Consider the following 15,910-nt stretch of genomic DNA (forward strand, 5'->3'; position numbering starts at 1 on the left):
CATTGTAAAAGTATTTTATTTCAAAAGGGTCAGAAGCAGTGAAGGCTTGCCACCTTCGGCGCTACTGGTGCGCCCTCCAAGGCCGTCACAGCAAGCGAAATCTTGTTAGGATGTGTGGGCAAGATTTTGGCAATGTTCTGCATGCACAGAAGCAAAAAATCAGCAAAAGCTGCTAAAATCTTGCTCGCGCGAGCGTTTTTACACAAAATTTCACTTGCTGTGCATGCGCAGACACCAAAACTCATGCGGGGGGTATGCGTGCACACGTCAGGAGCGCACAGCTGTGCACAAATCCTGAAAATCGCTACCGGAAATAGCACCTTACCATTCCAGTAGCAGTCAATCACTGCTCAGAAGGGATCCTAAAAAGTCCTAAACATTGTGATAGGACTGTCTTAGCCTTAGTTAATGTTGATTGCCATTTTTTGTTCTTTGGGGAAATGCAATAAATATTATTATATGCCTGTACCCTACAGTAGTTTTGTTCTTTTATGAGACAGTTACTTTTCAGCTTACAAAAGATATTGAATGCAAAAGTTATTTGCAAAACTATCAAATAAAGTGTGGTAGTAGCTTCAGGAAAGACAGCAGGGGTAACAGAATGAATGAAGGCATTCCACAGACCGTAGACACTATTGCAAAAAGCAGAAGAAAACTGAAGTCTAATTAGGGAGACTTCTTTTTATATATAGTATCTAATTTCAGTTCAACAGGAACATTCATCACATGCCTCAATCTTTCCAGACAGATGTGGGATGTGTCCTAAGATAAATTTTGTCTGATTTGGCTCTGCAACCAAACAAGACACAGACTTCAATGGATAATCAGAACTGCAGAAAAAACAATTGCTACCAACCTGCCTTCTACTGAGAACCTGTATACTGCACAAGTAAAAAAAGTGCTGTGAAAATATTTACAGACCCCTTACATCTTGGACATAAATTGTTTAAACTTCTACTCTCAAAACGATAACATAGGGGAGTGATGGGAAATCTTTTTTGGTTTGCATGCCAAAAGGGGTGTGGGTGGGTGTACTAGCATGTGTGCACATGCCCTCAACACCCCCCATCCATCCCTACATGTGCACCCCCCCTGTGGGGGATTATTTTGCTTCCGGGGCTTTTGGGAAGCTTGCCTGAAGCGTCCAGAGGATGAAACGGCCTTTCCTAAGGCGCGCTGAAGCTGAAACATGGCAAAGTCTAGTGTGCCCTACGATATGGCCATCACGGGTTTAGGGCATTGCACATCAGAACGATTAGACACAAGGGCAGTTCCCCCCCCATGTTATCACTCTGCTAAACAACTAATTCCCACAATACTGTATTTAGTAAGGCTGTATTACATTCTTCTCATCTTTCCTATTACTGATCTCCTTATGACTATAACTTTGTTGCTTGTAATCTTTACAATTTATATTATTTTATTTAGTTTCCTAGTATGACTATCACTATTTATTTATTTATTTATTTATTTATTTAGACTCGGGGCGGCTTTATTTATGCAGACTCGGGGCGGCTCACAGCACAACACAACAGTTTGTAACAAATCCAAATATAATTTAAAACATTTAAAAGAACCCCATTTTGTTAACAAGCATACACTCAAACATCCCATACATAAAATGTGCATGCCCGGGGGAGGTGTTTCAGTTCCCCCATGCCTGACGACAGAGGTGGGTTTTAAGAAGTTTACGGAAGGCAGGGAGAGTAGGGGCAGTTCTAATCTTCGGGGGGAGTTGGTTCCAGAGGGTCGGGGCCGCCACAGAGAAGGCTCTTCCCCTGGGGCCCGCCAACCGACATTGTTTAGTTGACGGGACCCGGAGAAGGCCCACTCTGTGGGACCTAATTGGTCGCTGGGATTCGTGCGGTAGAAGGCGGTCTCGGAGATATTCTGGTCCAGTGCCATGAAGGGCTTTAAAGGTCATGACCAACACTTTGAATTGTGACCGGAAATTAATCGGCAGCCAATGCAAGCTGCGGAGTGATGTTGAAACATGGGCATACCTAGGTAGGCCCATGACTGCTCTCGCAGCTGCATTCTGCACGATCTGAAGTTTCCGAACACTTTTCAAAGGTAGCCCCATGTAGAGAGCATTACAGTAGTCGAACCTCGAGGTGATGAGGGCATGAGTGACTGTGAGCAATGAGTCCCGGTCCAGATAGGGCCGCAACTGGTGCACCAGGCGAACCTGGGCAAACGCCCCCCTCGCCACAGCTGAAAGATGGTTCTCTAATGTGAGCTGTGCATCGAGGAGGACGCCCAAGTTGCGGACCCTCTCCGAGGGGGTCAATGATTCCCCCCCCAGGGTAATGGACGGACAGATGGAATTGTCCTTGGGAGGCAAAACCCACAGCCACTCCGTCTTATCCGGGTTGAGTTTGAGTCTGTTGACACCCATCCAGGCCCCAACAGCCTCCAGACACCGGCACATCACTTCCACTGCTTCATTGACTGGACATGGGGTGGAGATGTAAAGCTGGGTATCATCAGCGTACTGATGATACCTCACCCCATGCCCTTGGATGATCTCACCCAGCGGTTTCATGTAGATATTAAATAGCAGGGGGGAGAGGACCGACCCCTGAGGCATCCCACAAGGGAGAAACCTCGGAGTCGACCTCTGACCCCCCACTAACACCGACTGTGACCGACCGGAGAGGTAGGAGGAGAACCACTGGAGAACAGTGCCTCCCACCCCCAACCCCCCCAGCCGGTGCAGAAGGATACCATGGTCGATGGTATCGAAAGCCGCTGAGAGGTCAAGAAGCACCAGGACAGAGGATAAACCCCTGTCCCGGGCCCGCCAGAGATCATCCATCAACGCGACCAAAGCAGTTTCCGTGCTGTAACCGGGCCTGAAACCCGACTGCTGGGGACCTAGATAATCAGCTTCTTCCAAGGACCGTTGGAGCTGGAGTGCCACCACCTTCTCGACAACCTTCCCCATAAAGGGAAGGTTGGAGACTGGACGATAGTTGTTAAGTACGGCTGGGTCCAGGGAAGGCTTCTTGAGGAGGGGGCGCACAAGCGCTTCTTTATAGAGTGATGGAAAAACTCCCCTCCCCAAGGAAGCGTTGGTAATCTCCTGGACCCAGCTCCGTGTCACCTCCCTGCTGGCCGAGATCAGCCAGGAGGGACACGGATCCAGTAAGCAGGTGGCGGAACTCACAGCTCCAATGGCCTTGTCCACTTCATCAGGTGTCACCAGATCAAACTCTTCCCAGACAGGTGGACAAGTACGTGCCCCAGTCACCTCGACTGACTCATTGTCAGTCAACTCTGTTTTCCAATTGGAGTCAAGGTCAGCCCGGATCTGGGCGATTTTATCAGCGAAAAACGTGTTAAAATCCTCGGCACTGCTCTGCAAGGGCTCCCCAACTCCCCCCTGGTTAAGAAGGGAGCGGGTCACCCTAAACAGAGCGGCCGGGCGGGATTCCGCTGATGCAATCAAGGCGGCATGGTACGCGCATCTTGCCGCCTTGAGCGCCACTTTGTAAGTCTTAATAAAAGCTCTTACAAGTGTTCGATCAGATTCAGAGTTACTCTTCCTCCATCGCTTCTCTAGACGTCTCTTCTGGCGTTTCAACTCCCGGAGCTCCTCGTTGAACCATGGAGCTCTACGGGGTCTAGCGCCACGGAGAGGTCGCAAAGGCGCAATCCGGTCAAGAGCCTCCGCTGCAGCCTTGTTCCAGGCCTCCGCAAGAGACTCCGCCGAACTGTGGACGAGTGCCTCTGGAATAACCCCAAGCGCCATCTGAAAGCCCTCTGGGTCCATCAGGCGTCTGGGGCGGAACATCTTAATTGGTTCCGCATCCCTGCGGGGAAGGATTGGAGCCAGGAAGTCAAGCCGTAGTAGGAAATGGTCTGACCATGACAAAGGCAACACTTCTAAGCCCCTTAGTCTCAGACCATTACTCAATTGCTCGGAAAGGAATACCATGTCAGGTGCGTGCCCTCCCTCGTGAGTCGGACCCTGTACTACTTGAGTCAGGTCCATGGCTGTCATGGTGGCCATGAACTCCTGTGCCAACCCAGAGGTTTCGCCGAGCGACGGCAGGTTGAAGTCCCCCAGGACGATGAGTCCGGGGAACTCCACCGCCAACCCGGCTACCTCCTCGAGCAGCACAGGCAGGGCTTTTGACACGCAGCTGGGAGGCAGGTACGTGAGAAACAAGCCCACCTGAACCCCTAAGTCCAACTTCACAAGGAGGGACTCGCAACCCGCAATCTCCGGAGCAACGAGCCCACGCAGGCCAAGGCTCTCCCTGGCTACAATAGCCACTCCTCCCCCCCTTCCCTGGGGTCGAGGTTGATGCCATATCTGAAACCCAGCTGGGCAGATTTCCGAGAGAGGAACTCCTCCCTCCGGGCCCAGCCAGGTTTCGGTTACACATGCCAGGTCGGCCTCCTCATCCAGGATTAAATCCCGGATGAGGAGAGCTTTATTTACCACCGACCTGGCATTGAGCAGCAGCAACCTGAGCCCAGGGCCAGAGTTACACTCATCACCAGTGCCCTGGGTTGAGCTCACGGAGCCGGAACAAGGAATAGTTATTAAACAGCGATCCCTCGTTCCCCTGGAACGGCTAACTCCGTGGCTCCCGCCATATCTACCTCTCCCCAGCAACACCGGGATATTCCGACCCTCTGCCACCCCAGAGATCGATGCCCCCTTCCCTCCCGCCTCTCCAGCGTCAGGTGGGCCAAATAAATCATTCATACTATTCCCATTCATCCCATAACCCCACCCACTCCAATCATCCCACTCATACCAATCACTCCTCCCATACACATTGTTGCACCCACCCCAGTTATACATCAATTTAACCCCCCCCAGTTGATTTAAAATAGATTAATTAGACTAATAAGTTAATATAAAAGTATAAAAAATATATTAAAAATTAGAAATATCAATATTAAAACACCATTAAAGCTAAATATAAAAATAAAGAATGTAGAAAATACAAATATAGGTAAAAATGAATAATTCAGTTCATTTAGGAAATCCGGTCCGCAGCAGCTAATAAAAAGTGCTAAGTGTCTATCTTATGATTTATGATGAATGTACGTGGTACCTCAAGATACGAACCCCTCGTCTTACGAACAACTTGTGATACGAACCCGGGGTTCAGAAAAATTTTGCCTCTTCTTATGAACTTTTTTCGAGTTACCAACCGGCATTCGGGAGGCTGCTGGGAAGCCCCCCGGCTGTTTTAAAAGGTGACAGCCGGGTGGCGGGGCTTCCCAGCAGCCTCCCGAACGCCGGTTCGTAACTCGAAAAAAGTTCGTAAGAAGAGGCAAAATTTTTCTGAACCCCGGGTTCGGTTCAGGAGGTTGCTGGGAAGCGCCCCAGCCCGGCTGTGACCTTTTAAAACAGCCGCGCGGCTTCCCAGCCTTCTCCGAACGGCGAACGCGGAAGTTTGGGTTTGGCGTTCGGCTTCGGGAAGCTGCTGGGAAGCCGCGCGGCTGTTTTAAAAGGTCACAGCCGGGCTGGGGGGCTTCCAAGCAACCTCCCGAACCCCGAACTTTTGCCGAACTTCCGGGTTCAGGGTTCGGGGGGTGCTGGGAAGCCCCCCAGCCCGGCTGTGACCTTTTAAAACAGCCGCGCGGCTTCCCAGCTGTCTCCGAACGCCGAATGCGGAAGTTCGGGTTTGGCGTTCGGCTTCGGGAGACAGCTGGGAAGCCGCGCGGCTGTTTTAAAAGGTCACAGCCGGGCTGGGGGGCTTCCCAGCAACCTCCCGAACCCCGAACTTTTGCCGAACTTCCGGGTTCGGGGTTCAGGGGTGCTGGGAAGCCCCCCCAGCCCGGCTGTGACCTTTTAAAACAGCCGCGCGGCTTCCCAGCTGTCTCCGAACGCCGAACGCGGAAGTTCGGGTTTGGCGTTCGGCTTCGGGAGACAGCTGGGAAGCCGCACGGCTGTTTTCAAAGGTCACAGCCGGGCTGGGGGGCTTCCCAGCACCCCCCCCGAACCACGAACTTTTGCCGAACTTCCAGGTTCGGCGGGGGTGCTGGGAAGCCCCCCAGCCCGGCTGTGACCTTTTAAAACAGCCGCGCAGCTTCCCAGCTGTCTCCGAACGCCGAAGTTCGGGTTTGGCGTTCAGCTTCGGGAGACAGCTGGGAAGCCACGCGGCTGTTTTAAAAGGTCACAGCCGGGCTGGGGGGCTTCCCAGCACCCCCCCGAACCCCGAACTTTTGCCGAACTTCCGGGTTCGGGGTTGGGGGGTGCTGGGAAGCCCCCCAGCCCGGCTGTGACCTTTTAAAACAGCCACGTGGTTTCCCAGCTGTCTCCGAACGCCGAACGCATAAGTTCGGGTTTGGCGTTCGGCGTTCGGGAGGTCGCTGAGAAGCCCCCAGGCTGTTTTAAAAGGTGACGGCCGGGCGGCAGCGGTTTTTTTGCGGGGGGTTTTTTTGGTTGCACGGATTAATTGACTTTACATTGTTTCCTATGGGAAACAATGTTTCGTCTTACGAACCGTTCGTCTTACGAACCTCCCCCTGGAACCAATTAGGTTCGTAAGACGAGGTATGACTGTACCCTTATGATAACAATGATCATGATTTAACAATTATAGCGCTTATGTGCACTGAAAGTTTACGCATCGAAGACAAATTCCTTGTGGTGTCCAGTCACATTTGGCCAATAAAGAATTCTATTCTATTCTAATTCTTCTTATTCCATTCTATTCCATTCTAGCTGAAGTGTTCTGCAAATGTGGGAATCAATTCTAGCCAAAAGAAATTTTCTGAGGGTGAAATATATGAGTTTTCATTTCAAGCTTCTGCGTATCCTAACACACACTGTACATAAGATGCTACATCTCTTTGTAAGGTTCGCTTTTGTACAACTATGTATCAAGCTTTTTAAAAAAAGATAAAAATAAAAACCTCCTCTCACCATTGTTGACTTTTAAAGTCTTCCAATACTACTTCCAATACTAATTTCTGAGCTTCAAATATCTGGCTGACCACTAGATCAGGGGTCCCCCAACACTCAGTCCATGGAACAACACTGGTCCACGGCAAGCTAGCAACTGGGCTGCACAAAACTCCATTTCAGGGAGGGAAGCAGCATGCAAAACCACACCCTCACTGGTCCGCAGAAACACCTTTTTCCATGGAACTGGTTCATGGCACCCAAAGGATTAGGGACCATTGCAATAAATGACATTTTTTTAAAAACCAGGGGAAAAATTCTTTACTGCGATTCCGTTTCTTCCAAGTTGCACCTGTTTAACCACATTGTACCTCTCAGATCCTGGTTGGTAAAAGAAATGCACAGTCACTTTCTTACAAGTCTGTGGTTGAGGACTCTGGTTATAACCTGTAGAGGATCTGGAGACTAGAAATACAAGCGGAAGATGGAACTACTTAACCATTGTAGCACATTGGTTCATTGTTATTCTTTAATATAAAAATTTTATTAGTCTTCTAGCTTACAGTGCATTCAGAAAATATTCAGACCTCCTTCAATTATAGGACAATATTCTATTTTCATTTTGTCCCTATGGGGTACTGAGTGTCGATTAATGAGAAAAAAATGAATTTCAACAACTGTAGAATCAGGTTGCAACATAACAAAATTGACAAAGGTGAAGGGGGTTGTGAATATTTTCTGAATGCACTGTACATCCATTGCATCTATCAAACATCTAGAAGAGGGGTCCCCAACCTTTTGAAACTCAGGGACCACTAAATTCACAATTTTAAATCCCACGGACCACTAATATGATCTGACTAATTACTGCCTTGATGGGCATGGCTTGGTGGTCATTTGATTGGGTGGGTGTGACCAACTTGATGTCACTCACATCAAGGGGAGTCTTGCCAATCTCGCCCCTCCCATCACGGCCACTCCTCACCTGTCTGCCTGGGCTCCTTAGAGCCCCAATAGGAAGCAGTTGTTGGAGCTAAGCAGCCACCATGAGTGTTGGCAAAATGTGTTGCACTCTTCGTTCCTTCTCTGAATTTGTCAATCCACAGCTTCTCTTTCATTAAAAACCAGTGAAATCATCCTAAAACTCTCATGATGGTCTGCCAAAAAGTATGACACTTTCACAGAATCCAGTTAAATAGCATTTCCCTGTATCTCTATAAAGAAAAAGCCACTGAAAGTACCAATTTATCAACAGGATAAAATTACATTTTAGGTGTATGTGTGTGTGTGTGTCTCTCTCTCTGTCTAATTTAGAGAATGCCTATCTCACCTGCAGAGCAATTCTGAGTGGAATACTCTTTAGCTCAAGTGGTCCATAATTATCTACTAGCAACTTATCTGTCAGAACTAAATCACAGGGTTATTGTATAGAATAATTCAGAAAAGCCAAATAAATTATACCCATGCAAATGAGTTATAACCTAATCTTTCCTGCTTTCAGTTTACTTCTCATGAGTCTGTATCCCTTAACCGTAAAGACATTATTCTGCTTTAAAACAAACTGTTGGGAGTCTAGGTCCTTGACTTACGACCATTGCTAAGCAAGCCAATTGTTAAGTGAGTTTTGCCCCATTTTACGACCTTTTTGATACAGTTGGTAAGTAAATCTCTGCAGTTGTTAAGTGAGTGATGTGGTCATTAAGTGAATCTGGCTTCCATCATTGACTTTGCTTGTGGAAAGCTGGTTGGGAAGGTTACAAATTATGATCACACATGACCTCGGGACAGTGCAATATCATAACACAGTTGTCAAACATCCAAATACTGATCATGAGACTGACCATGGGGATGTTTCAATTGTCCTATGCCTGAAAAATAGTCATGACACTTTTTTAATAGCCACTGAATGTTTCGCTTTTCATCCAAGAAACTTTTTCAGTTCAGTTTAGAAATGAACTGAATAGAAATAAAACTTAATAGAAAATCTCCATAAACAATTAGCAAGAGAAATAATACACTACAGGGAGTCCTCGAGTTAGGAATGTAATGGAGCCTGCCAATGACATTTGTAACTCGAGGATTCGCTGGAGTGAATCACGTAAAACGAGCATGAGAACTCCCTAGTGATGGAATAGGCCACCAGCTTAATATCACCCAAGGCCTCCCCTGACCCACTAAGACGCCTCATGCTCCACACAATTGCTTCAACCCCCATTTCCTGCTGTATTGGGTTACTTACTTTGAGAAGATCTAGTGAACTGTCTCCCTCCAGCCTCTCTACTGAGCAAGATCACAGAACTTCCAGTATCAGCGCACAAAACGTCTGCATGCTGATGGGAGATTTTCAAGCAGTGTGAAGCATCCGATCGGCTTGCAAACAATTCGGATACCGAGACTAGAAGCTTCTGGGGGCTGTGATCTCATGTGACTTCATGCACTCCTTCTCTGCAAAAGCAGACAAATGCCTGAAGTTAAGCAACATCATAGCCCCCAGGAGTTTCTGTTCTGTTTGCAAGCTGATGGGAGGATCTGGGGCAGTGAAATTGTGCTGTCTCAAAGCCTCCCATCGGCTTGCAAACACTTTGCTGGACTTTGCTGGCAAGAACAGAGTTTGGGAGGGATGCGTCAGCCCCTCTCAGGCTCCATTCTTGCTGGCAAAGCCTTGCCAAAGCCTACAGGAACATTGCTGTAGGTTCAAGTTGTTTTTGCAAAAAGCCTTTTCTGGCAAGAAAGTGGGGGGAGGGGATGTCTCAACTTTGAACAGTTACTAAGTGAACTGTCATAACTTAAGGATTACCTGTAGTTAGAAAGAAGTCCTTTCTACATAATATAAAACTACACACACACACACACTCACTCAATCTTTCACACACAAGTAGCAATTATAATGTATGTGAGTCAATGTCAGATAAATCCTAGTTACTCTGTTTACACATAAGAGGATGTTGAACTGTCAGGCTTGAAAGTATTTACATATATTCCAGTAATAGGGTGTATGGGAAAGTTTTAGAATAATTGCATTAGCAATGGAAATAATCTGCTTTGAGAGAAGCTCTTTTGTAAATACCGTAATGCAAGACTGTACTATATACACAGACTCACACAATCTCTCGTAAACAATTATAGAATAATGTATGTAAAAGTAAATTAGGTAAACCTTAGTTACACTGTTTATACATAAAAGAGCTTGTGAACTATTGAACAGTTGTGCTTGAAAGTATTTTCATATAGTTCCAGTGAAAGTGGTAAACAGGAAAGTTTTCAAACATTAGCATATAACAATTTAATCCACATGAAATAACAATTTAATTTTTCCCTTCAAATGTTTAAGCCCAAAGACTTTGTGATATCTAAACAGTAATTAAGAATTAATGTAGGTCCAAATTTCAACTCACAATCTCTTTTAAAGCAATTTTAAAAACTTAAAAGAAAAACACCAATAAATCCTTATCAGCAGAGCCCAGTATAATCTTGCACGGACCTGCAAAATACCTTAACAGTCTTAAAGGTTTCAGATAAACAAATCTGTGAAATCAAACTGAAATTTCAATTCATCAGGATGATTTGGTTGCTAGTTTTTGTTCTGCCAGAACTTCAACACTTTTCAATATTGCACATGCGCGCATGTATACAATTTAGAAAGTCCACCAGGAGAAGAATACAAATTACAAGCATTTTCCGATGACCTGGTATACATTTTAGACGAGCCTTTAGAGTTCGGATCAAATTTAATTAAAACAATTGAAGAATTTGGTAATGTAGCAGGACAAAAATAATTACTAAAAATATGACTAAAAACAAGAATTAGAACAATCAACAAATATGCAAACAGTTAAAAAGATAAAAGATCTAGAGATATGGTTGACAGCAAAGTACTATTCAATAAAAGAGGATAATTAATTAATTTTCTAAATTGGAATAAACTTCAAATTTCACTAAGGGGATGGATTTTGGTTATAAAAATGACTATACTACCCAAAATTTTATTCTTGTTTCAGGTGGCCCCCAATAAGTTTAGAAAAGTCATTCTTTCAAAATTTAAATAAATCAATGTCAAATTTTATCTGGCAAGGAAAGAAACCTAGGATCAAATTAAAGTCCCTACAAGACTTAAAAGAAAGAGGTGGTTTTGCATTACCTAATTGGGAATTGTATGATTAGGCAATAATAATGACATGGATAAAAGCATGGATAATGCTAGAAGGCAAAAGAATATTAACTCTTTAAAGACATGATATAAAAGTAGGATGGCATGCCATAATCCGGGACGACAAATACAAAGCTCATAAATACTTTCAAAGTCACTTAATAAGGAAAGCCCTACTACAAACATGGACAAAAATCAAAAAGAAAACATTGCACAAAAATTCCACTGAAGCAATAAAAAATCCAACATTAACAACCCTAGCAAATATTACAAGATACAAAGATCTATTAATGCAGGAGGGAGCATTAAAAACTAGGCAACAATTATAACAAGATATAATTTTAGAATAGTATACATACACCCAGATTCAAAAAAGATACAATATGGATAAGAAACAATATGAATTCCAAACAGAGCACCAAGAATTGAACAAGATTATGATATCGGGGAATTATAAATTAATCAGTACATTTTATAAATGTGTATTGTGTTTTGAATTGGAAGAAGAAACAGTGAAAGAAACCTTGAATAGATGGGCACAAAATTTGGGTTACAATCATAGTTCCCTCTAAGCTGAGCAGGTGAGCAATCGCTCACTTAAAAATCATCATCAACTCAGAGTTTTCCAAACCTGCCCAGAAGCCGAGAGGGAAATTTTATTATTATTACTGTGTCGCCCAGTCCCGAAGGGACTGCCGCTCAGACACTATACTTTTCCGCCCACCCCAAAAAAAATTTAGAGAGAACACTGGTTACAATATCAAATTAGTTAAATGGGAAAAAATGTGGAAGAGAAATTTGAAATTAACTGTAGCCACGACATATAGAAAAAATCAATGCAAGATGTTTTACAGACATCTTCCCCCAGCACAGCTTGCAAAAATGTCAAAAAAATATCGTCAGTGTGTTGGTTGGAAATGTCAAAAAGCATATGGCACATATTATCACCAATGGTGGCCATGTGAAAAAACAAAAAAAAATTGGACTAGGATTAGGAAAATAATAGAAGAAATAATAAAAGAACACATTGATTGACAACCAGATTTTTTAAAATTAGGAATTATATCGGGAAACTACGTAAAAGATGTACTGTAAATTATTTAAGAATTTACATCGTGACAGCAGCCAGGATTGTATATGCGTTAAAATGAAGATGAAATTGTAAGATCTTTGACTGTGCTGAAATGGATAAGATGAATAAAGAACTACCGAATAAGGAAGAAACAGAATACTATCTAACTTGAAACAGATTTTATGAAAGGTTAAAAAATAGGGATACAGTGGTACTTTTACCCAAGAACGCCACTACTTAAGAACTTTTCTAAATAAGAACTGGGTGTTCAAGATTTTTTTGCCTCTTAAAAATCATTTTCTACTTAAGAACCCGAGCCTGGAAAAAATTCCCAGGAAATCTGAGGGTGGCACGAAGGCCCGGCCAGTTTCCTACCATTCCCCCTTTAATCCCAGCAATCTCGGGCTTTTCTGGGCTGCTAGAGGAGCCTTTAGGTGGTGCTTAAGGAGGCTTTGGCAGTCCAGAGCGAACAAAGCGTTTTCCTTTCTCTGGGCCCCTGGAGAAGGAATAAACCGCTGTGGTGACTCCTTCGCGGTGCCTGCCATACATCTGGCATGAGGTTGTCTTCTGGAGCGTCTGGGCGCAGAAACGCAAAAGGGGCGCTTCGCCCCGGCCGAATCAACTTGGTTTCAGCCAAACCGAGGAGTCACCACAGTGAAGGAAAGGCGCAGGCTACAAAGTGAGTGAGCAAGAGAGAGGGGAGCCCTTCAGCATGGGAAGGAAAAGGAAGCAGGTAGCAGCAGCCGCCACATTTTGGTCAAAGGAGCGGGAGCTTCCCCCCTCTTGCCTGCCTGGGTTTCTCTCTCTGGCACAGTGTATGGGAGGCTGCATCGCGCCGGGTGTATGGGAGACGCATGCTCCTCTTCACGGCCTCAGAGTTCCTCTTCTTTTTTTTTTCAGCCTTAAAATTTTGGATTCACGCATTATTTGCTTTTACATTGATTCCTATGGGAAAAATTGCTTCTACTTAAGAACGTTTCTACTTAAGAACCTGGTTACGGAACAAATTAAGTTCTTAAGTAGAGGTACCACTATATAATAAAACAAAATGGAACAGACATATATGTAAATGAATATATATATTGGAAAAGAAGAGATAATACCACATTTTTCAGAGTATAAAATATACCTGAGTATAAGGTGCACATTAGTTTTGGGGGAGGAAAATCTGCCTATCGGGTATTCATCTGGCTAGCGTCCTTAGTTTGGTCACCTTAAGCACATTATCCCCTGATTAGGGGTTAAAAAAAACCTTATTCAGAAAGAGTAACAATGAAAGGCGGATTCATTAATTAACTTCAACTAATCCCAATGCAGGTAGGTAGAGACAGAATTTTTTTCCCCTCATTTTCCTCCCCCCAAATTAAGGTGCATCTTATATTCTGGTGCGTTTGATACGCTGAAAAATACAGTAGATCTATACTAGTCTCCCTTCATTTTCATTATCAGCAAAAATGTTATACATACATGCATACGGAATAGATATAGAAAAGAATGACAAACATACTTGAAAATATTTATATTATATGTATACTGCTCAAAAAAGGGAACACTCAAAATAACACATCCTAGATCTGAATGGATGAAATATTCTCATTGAATACTTTGTTCTGTACAAAGTTGAATGTGCACAACAGCATGTGAAGTTGATTGTCAATCAGTGTTGCTTCCTAAGTGGACAGTTTGATTTCACAGAAGTTTGATTTACTTGGAGTTATATTGCGTTGTTTAAGTGTTCCCTTTATTTTCTTGAGCAGTGTAAATAAAAATTTTGTGGACTGATCTTGAGCTATAACTAAGATAGGAACTAAGATTCCTAACCCTGTATTTTATGTCGTGTCACGTTTTGGTGTACATTTTTTTTTCAAGTTCACCAGTCAAATTGGAAAGAAATAAGAAGAGTTGCCACCAGAGCTGGAGCAGGAGAAAAGAGCAGGCCCTGTCTCAAATAGAAAACCAAAAGTCTCCTTGCTCCGGTTCCTCACCTAGCTCCAAAATCCCCGCCTTCATTTCTGCTTTACACTGAAGCCAAGTTTTTAACTCCTAAAAAAAATAATCAAAGCACGTAAGGAATCTATCAGTATAAATCAGTGTTTCCCAACCTTGGCCACTTGAAGATATCTGGACTTTAACTCCCAGAATTCCCCACCCAGAGTTCGCTGGCTGGGGAATTCTGGGAGTTGAAGTCCAGACATCTTCAATTGGCCAAGGTTGGGAAACTGCTATAAATAACTGGGAAAGCGAAAGGAGCCTGGTGGAGGAAGCGCGGGCGAAGAGCCAACGCCGCCGGTTCTGCCTCAGACAGAAGCTCATTCCCAGAGCGCGGCTTGCAAACAGCGTACATAAATAGTCATCGAAGGCGCCGCTCGGTGGGAAATTAGGTCGGGGTTTCTAAGGGCTGTGGCCCCCCGTCGACTACTTCGTCGGCGGAAACGGCTATTCCGAGGTTATTCCTACTATGGCCTTTCAGGTTAAAGTCTCTGGAATAACCAAAGCGCCGGAGGCTCAAAACACAACCGTTGTCAAGTCACGCCTCTAAACCCGGGGCCTTGGCGCACACCGGAGACCTGGAGAGCTCTTTTGCGCGCGCGCAATGCCGGCAAGGGAAAATTTGCAAGCTCGAGAGTTTTGCGGCGCAGTTCCCACCTGTCCCCGGGCAGCCCCCGTCCTGAACACCCACCCAGAGAAGCGAGAGGTGTGGGAGCATCCTCCACGGAGTTCCGCTCACCTTCAGACCAACCGTGTTTCAACGGGCATTTCCCATTATTTCCCTAACCCCCACAAAAACCCTCTCCCCTTTGGGTGTGCAATCGACGCCAGAGACCCTCCCGGCTTGCGCGGCGGCTCGGCCGTTTAAGACCGAAGGTTGTTCCTTCAGCCGCCTCTCCCTTGTGGGGAAAGAGCTGGTGGAGGGGCGCAGCGACCCGCCCAGGTTGGTTTACCTAAAGAAGCCGCTCCCTTAGCGCAGCAGCACAGGACGGCGACCGTCAGGAGAATCGCCCCGCAGGTGGAAACGGAGCCTGGGAGCAGCCCCTTCATTCTGAAGAAGAGCAGGTGGGCTTCAATGGCAGGCGCGAATGGGAAGGCGACGGCGGCAGCTACTTTTCACTTCTCCCGGGGCAAAGTGTCCCCCGCGGGCGCTTCCCGAACTCTGAGTTACATTCCCCGCTGGCTGAGCTTCTGGGTCGTCGGGCGAAGATTGGCGGAGGCGACAGGCCAATCCGGGTTTTTTCCGCCTCTCCTGTCTCTCTGACGGGCGGTTCTGGTTGGGAGAAAGCAGGCGCGGGCTGGGAAATCCCGAGGAAGAAAGTGGTGCGAAGGGCGAGAGAGAAAACGAAAGAGAAACACGCCCGGTGTGGCTGCGACCTTTTGAACCAGCGGGGGGGACGGGACTTTTTTTCCCACCGAGGTAGAATAACCCCGAAGTAGAATTTCCCCCCGGAATAAGTCACGTCTCGTATTTCTTGAGGCAATTGCACTCTTTAGGTTACCATTTGTGCTCCTTTTCAAGGGGCGGTAAAACAGCATTTAAAAACAGGGCAACCGGCCCCGGAAATTTTTAAGACAGGAAGGAAACTGTGGAATTCGTTAGAACGGCGGTTCTTGCCTCAGCCGCTTTTGAGGTGTGTGAACTTCCACTGAATCCACTCCCACAATTCCCCCTGTCAGGTGTAGTCCACCTATCCTAAAAGTTGCTCAAGGGTATTCTTTGTTGCTTTCAACTAATTTAACTTAACTCAAACTTAACTTGACTCAGCCGTCCATCCTTCCAAGGTGGGTTAAATGAGGACACGGATTGTGGGGCAATCTGCTGGCT

General features: G+C 45.5%; 1 protein-coding gene across 1 annotated transcript in view; it reads right to left on the reverse strand.

Moving 5' to 3' along the window:
• LY75 (lymphocyte antigen 75) overlaps nucleotides 1–15,246 on the reverse strand; it is a 104,145-nt gene extending 88,899 nt beyond the window's left edge. The window contains exon 1 of the mRNA XM_070731605.1: nucleotides 15,036–15,246. Within this exon, the coding sequence (XP_070587706.1) occupies nucleotides 15,036–15,132 (97 nt within the window). The 5' untranslated portion in view covers nucleotides 15,133–15,246. The remainder of the gene's footprint in view (nucleotides 1–15,035) is intronic.
• Between the last annotated feature and the right edge of the window lie 664 nt (nucleotides 15,247–15,910).

The sequence above is a fragment of the Erythrolamprus reginae genome, chromosome 1, assembly GCF_031021105.1.
Source record: "Erythrolamprus reginae isolate rEryReg1 chromosome 1, rEryReg1.hap1, whole genome shotgun sequence".
NCBI classification, from domain to species: domain Eukaryota; kingdom Metazoa; phylum Chordata; class Lepidosauria; order Squamata; family Dipsadidae; genus Erythrolamprus; species Erythrolamprus reginae.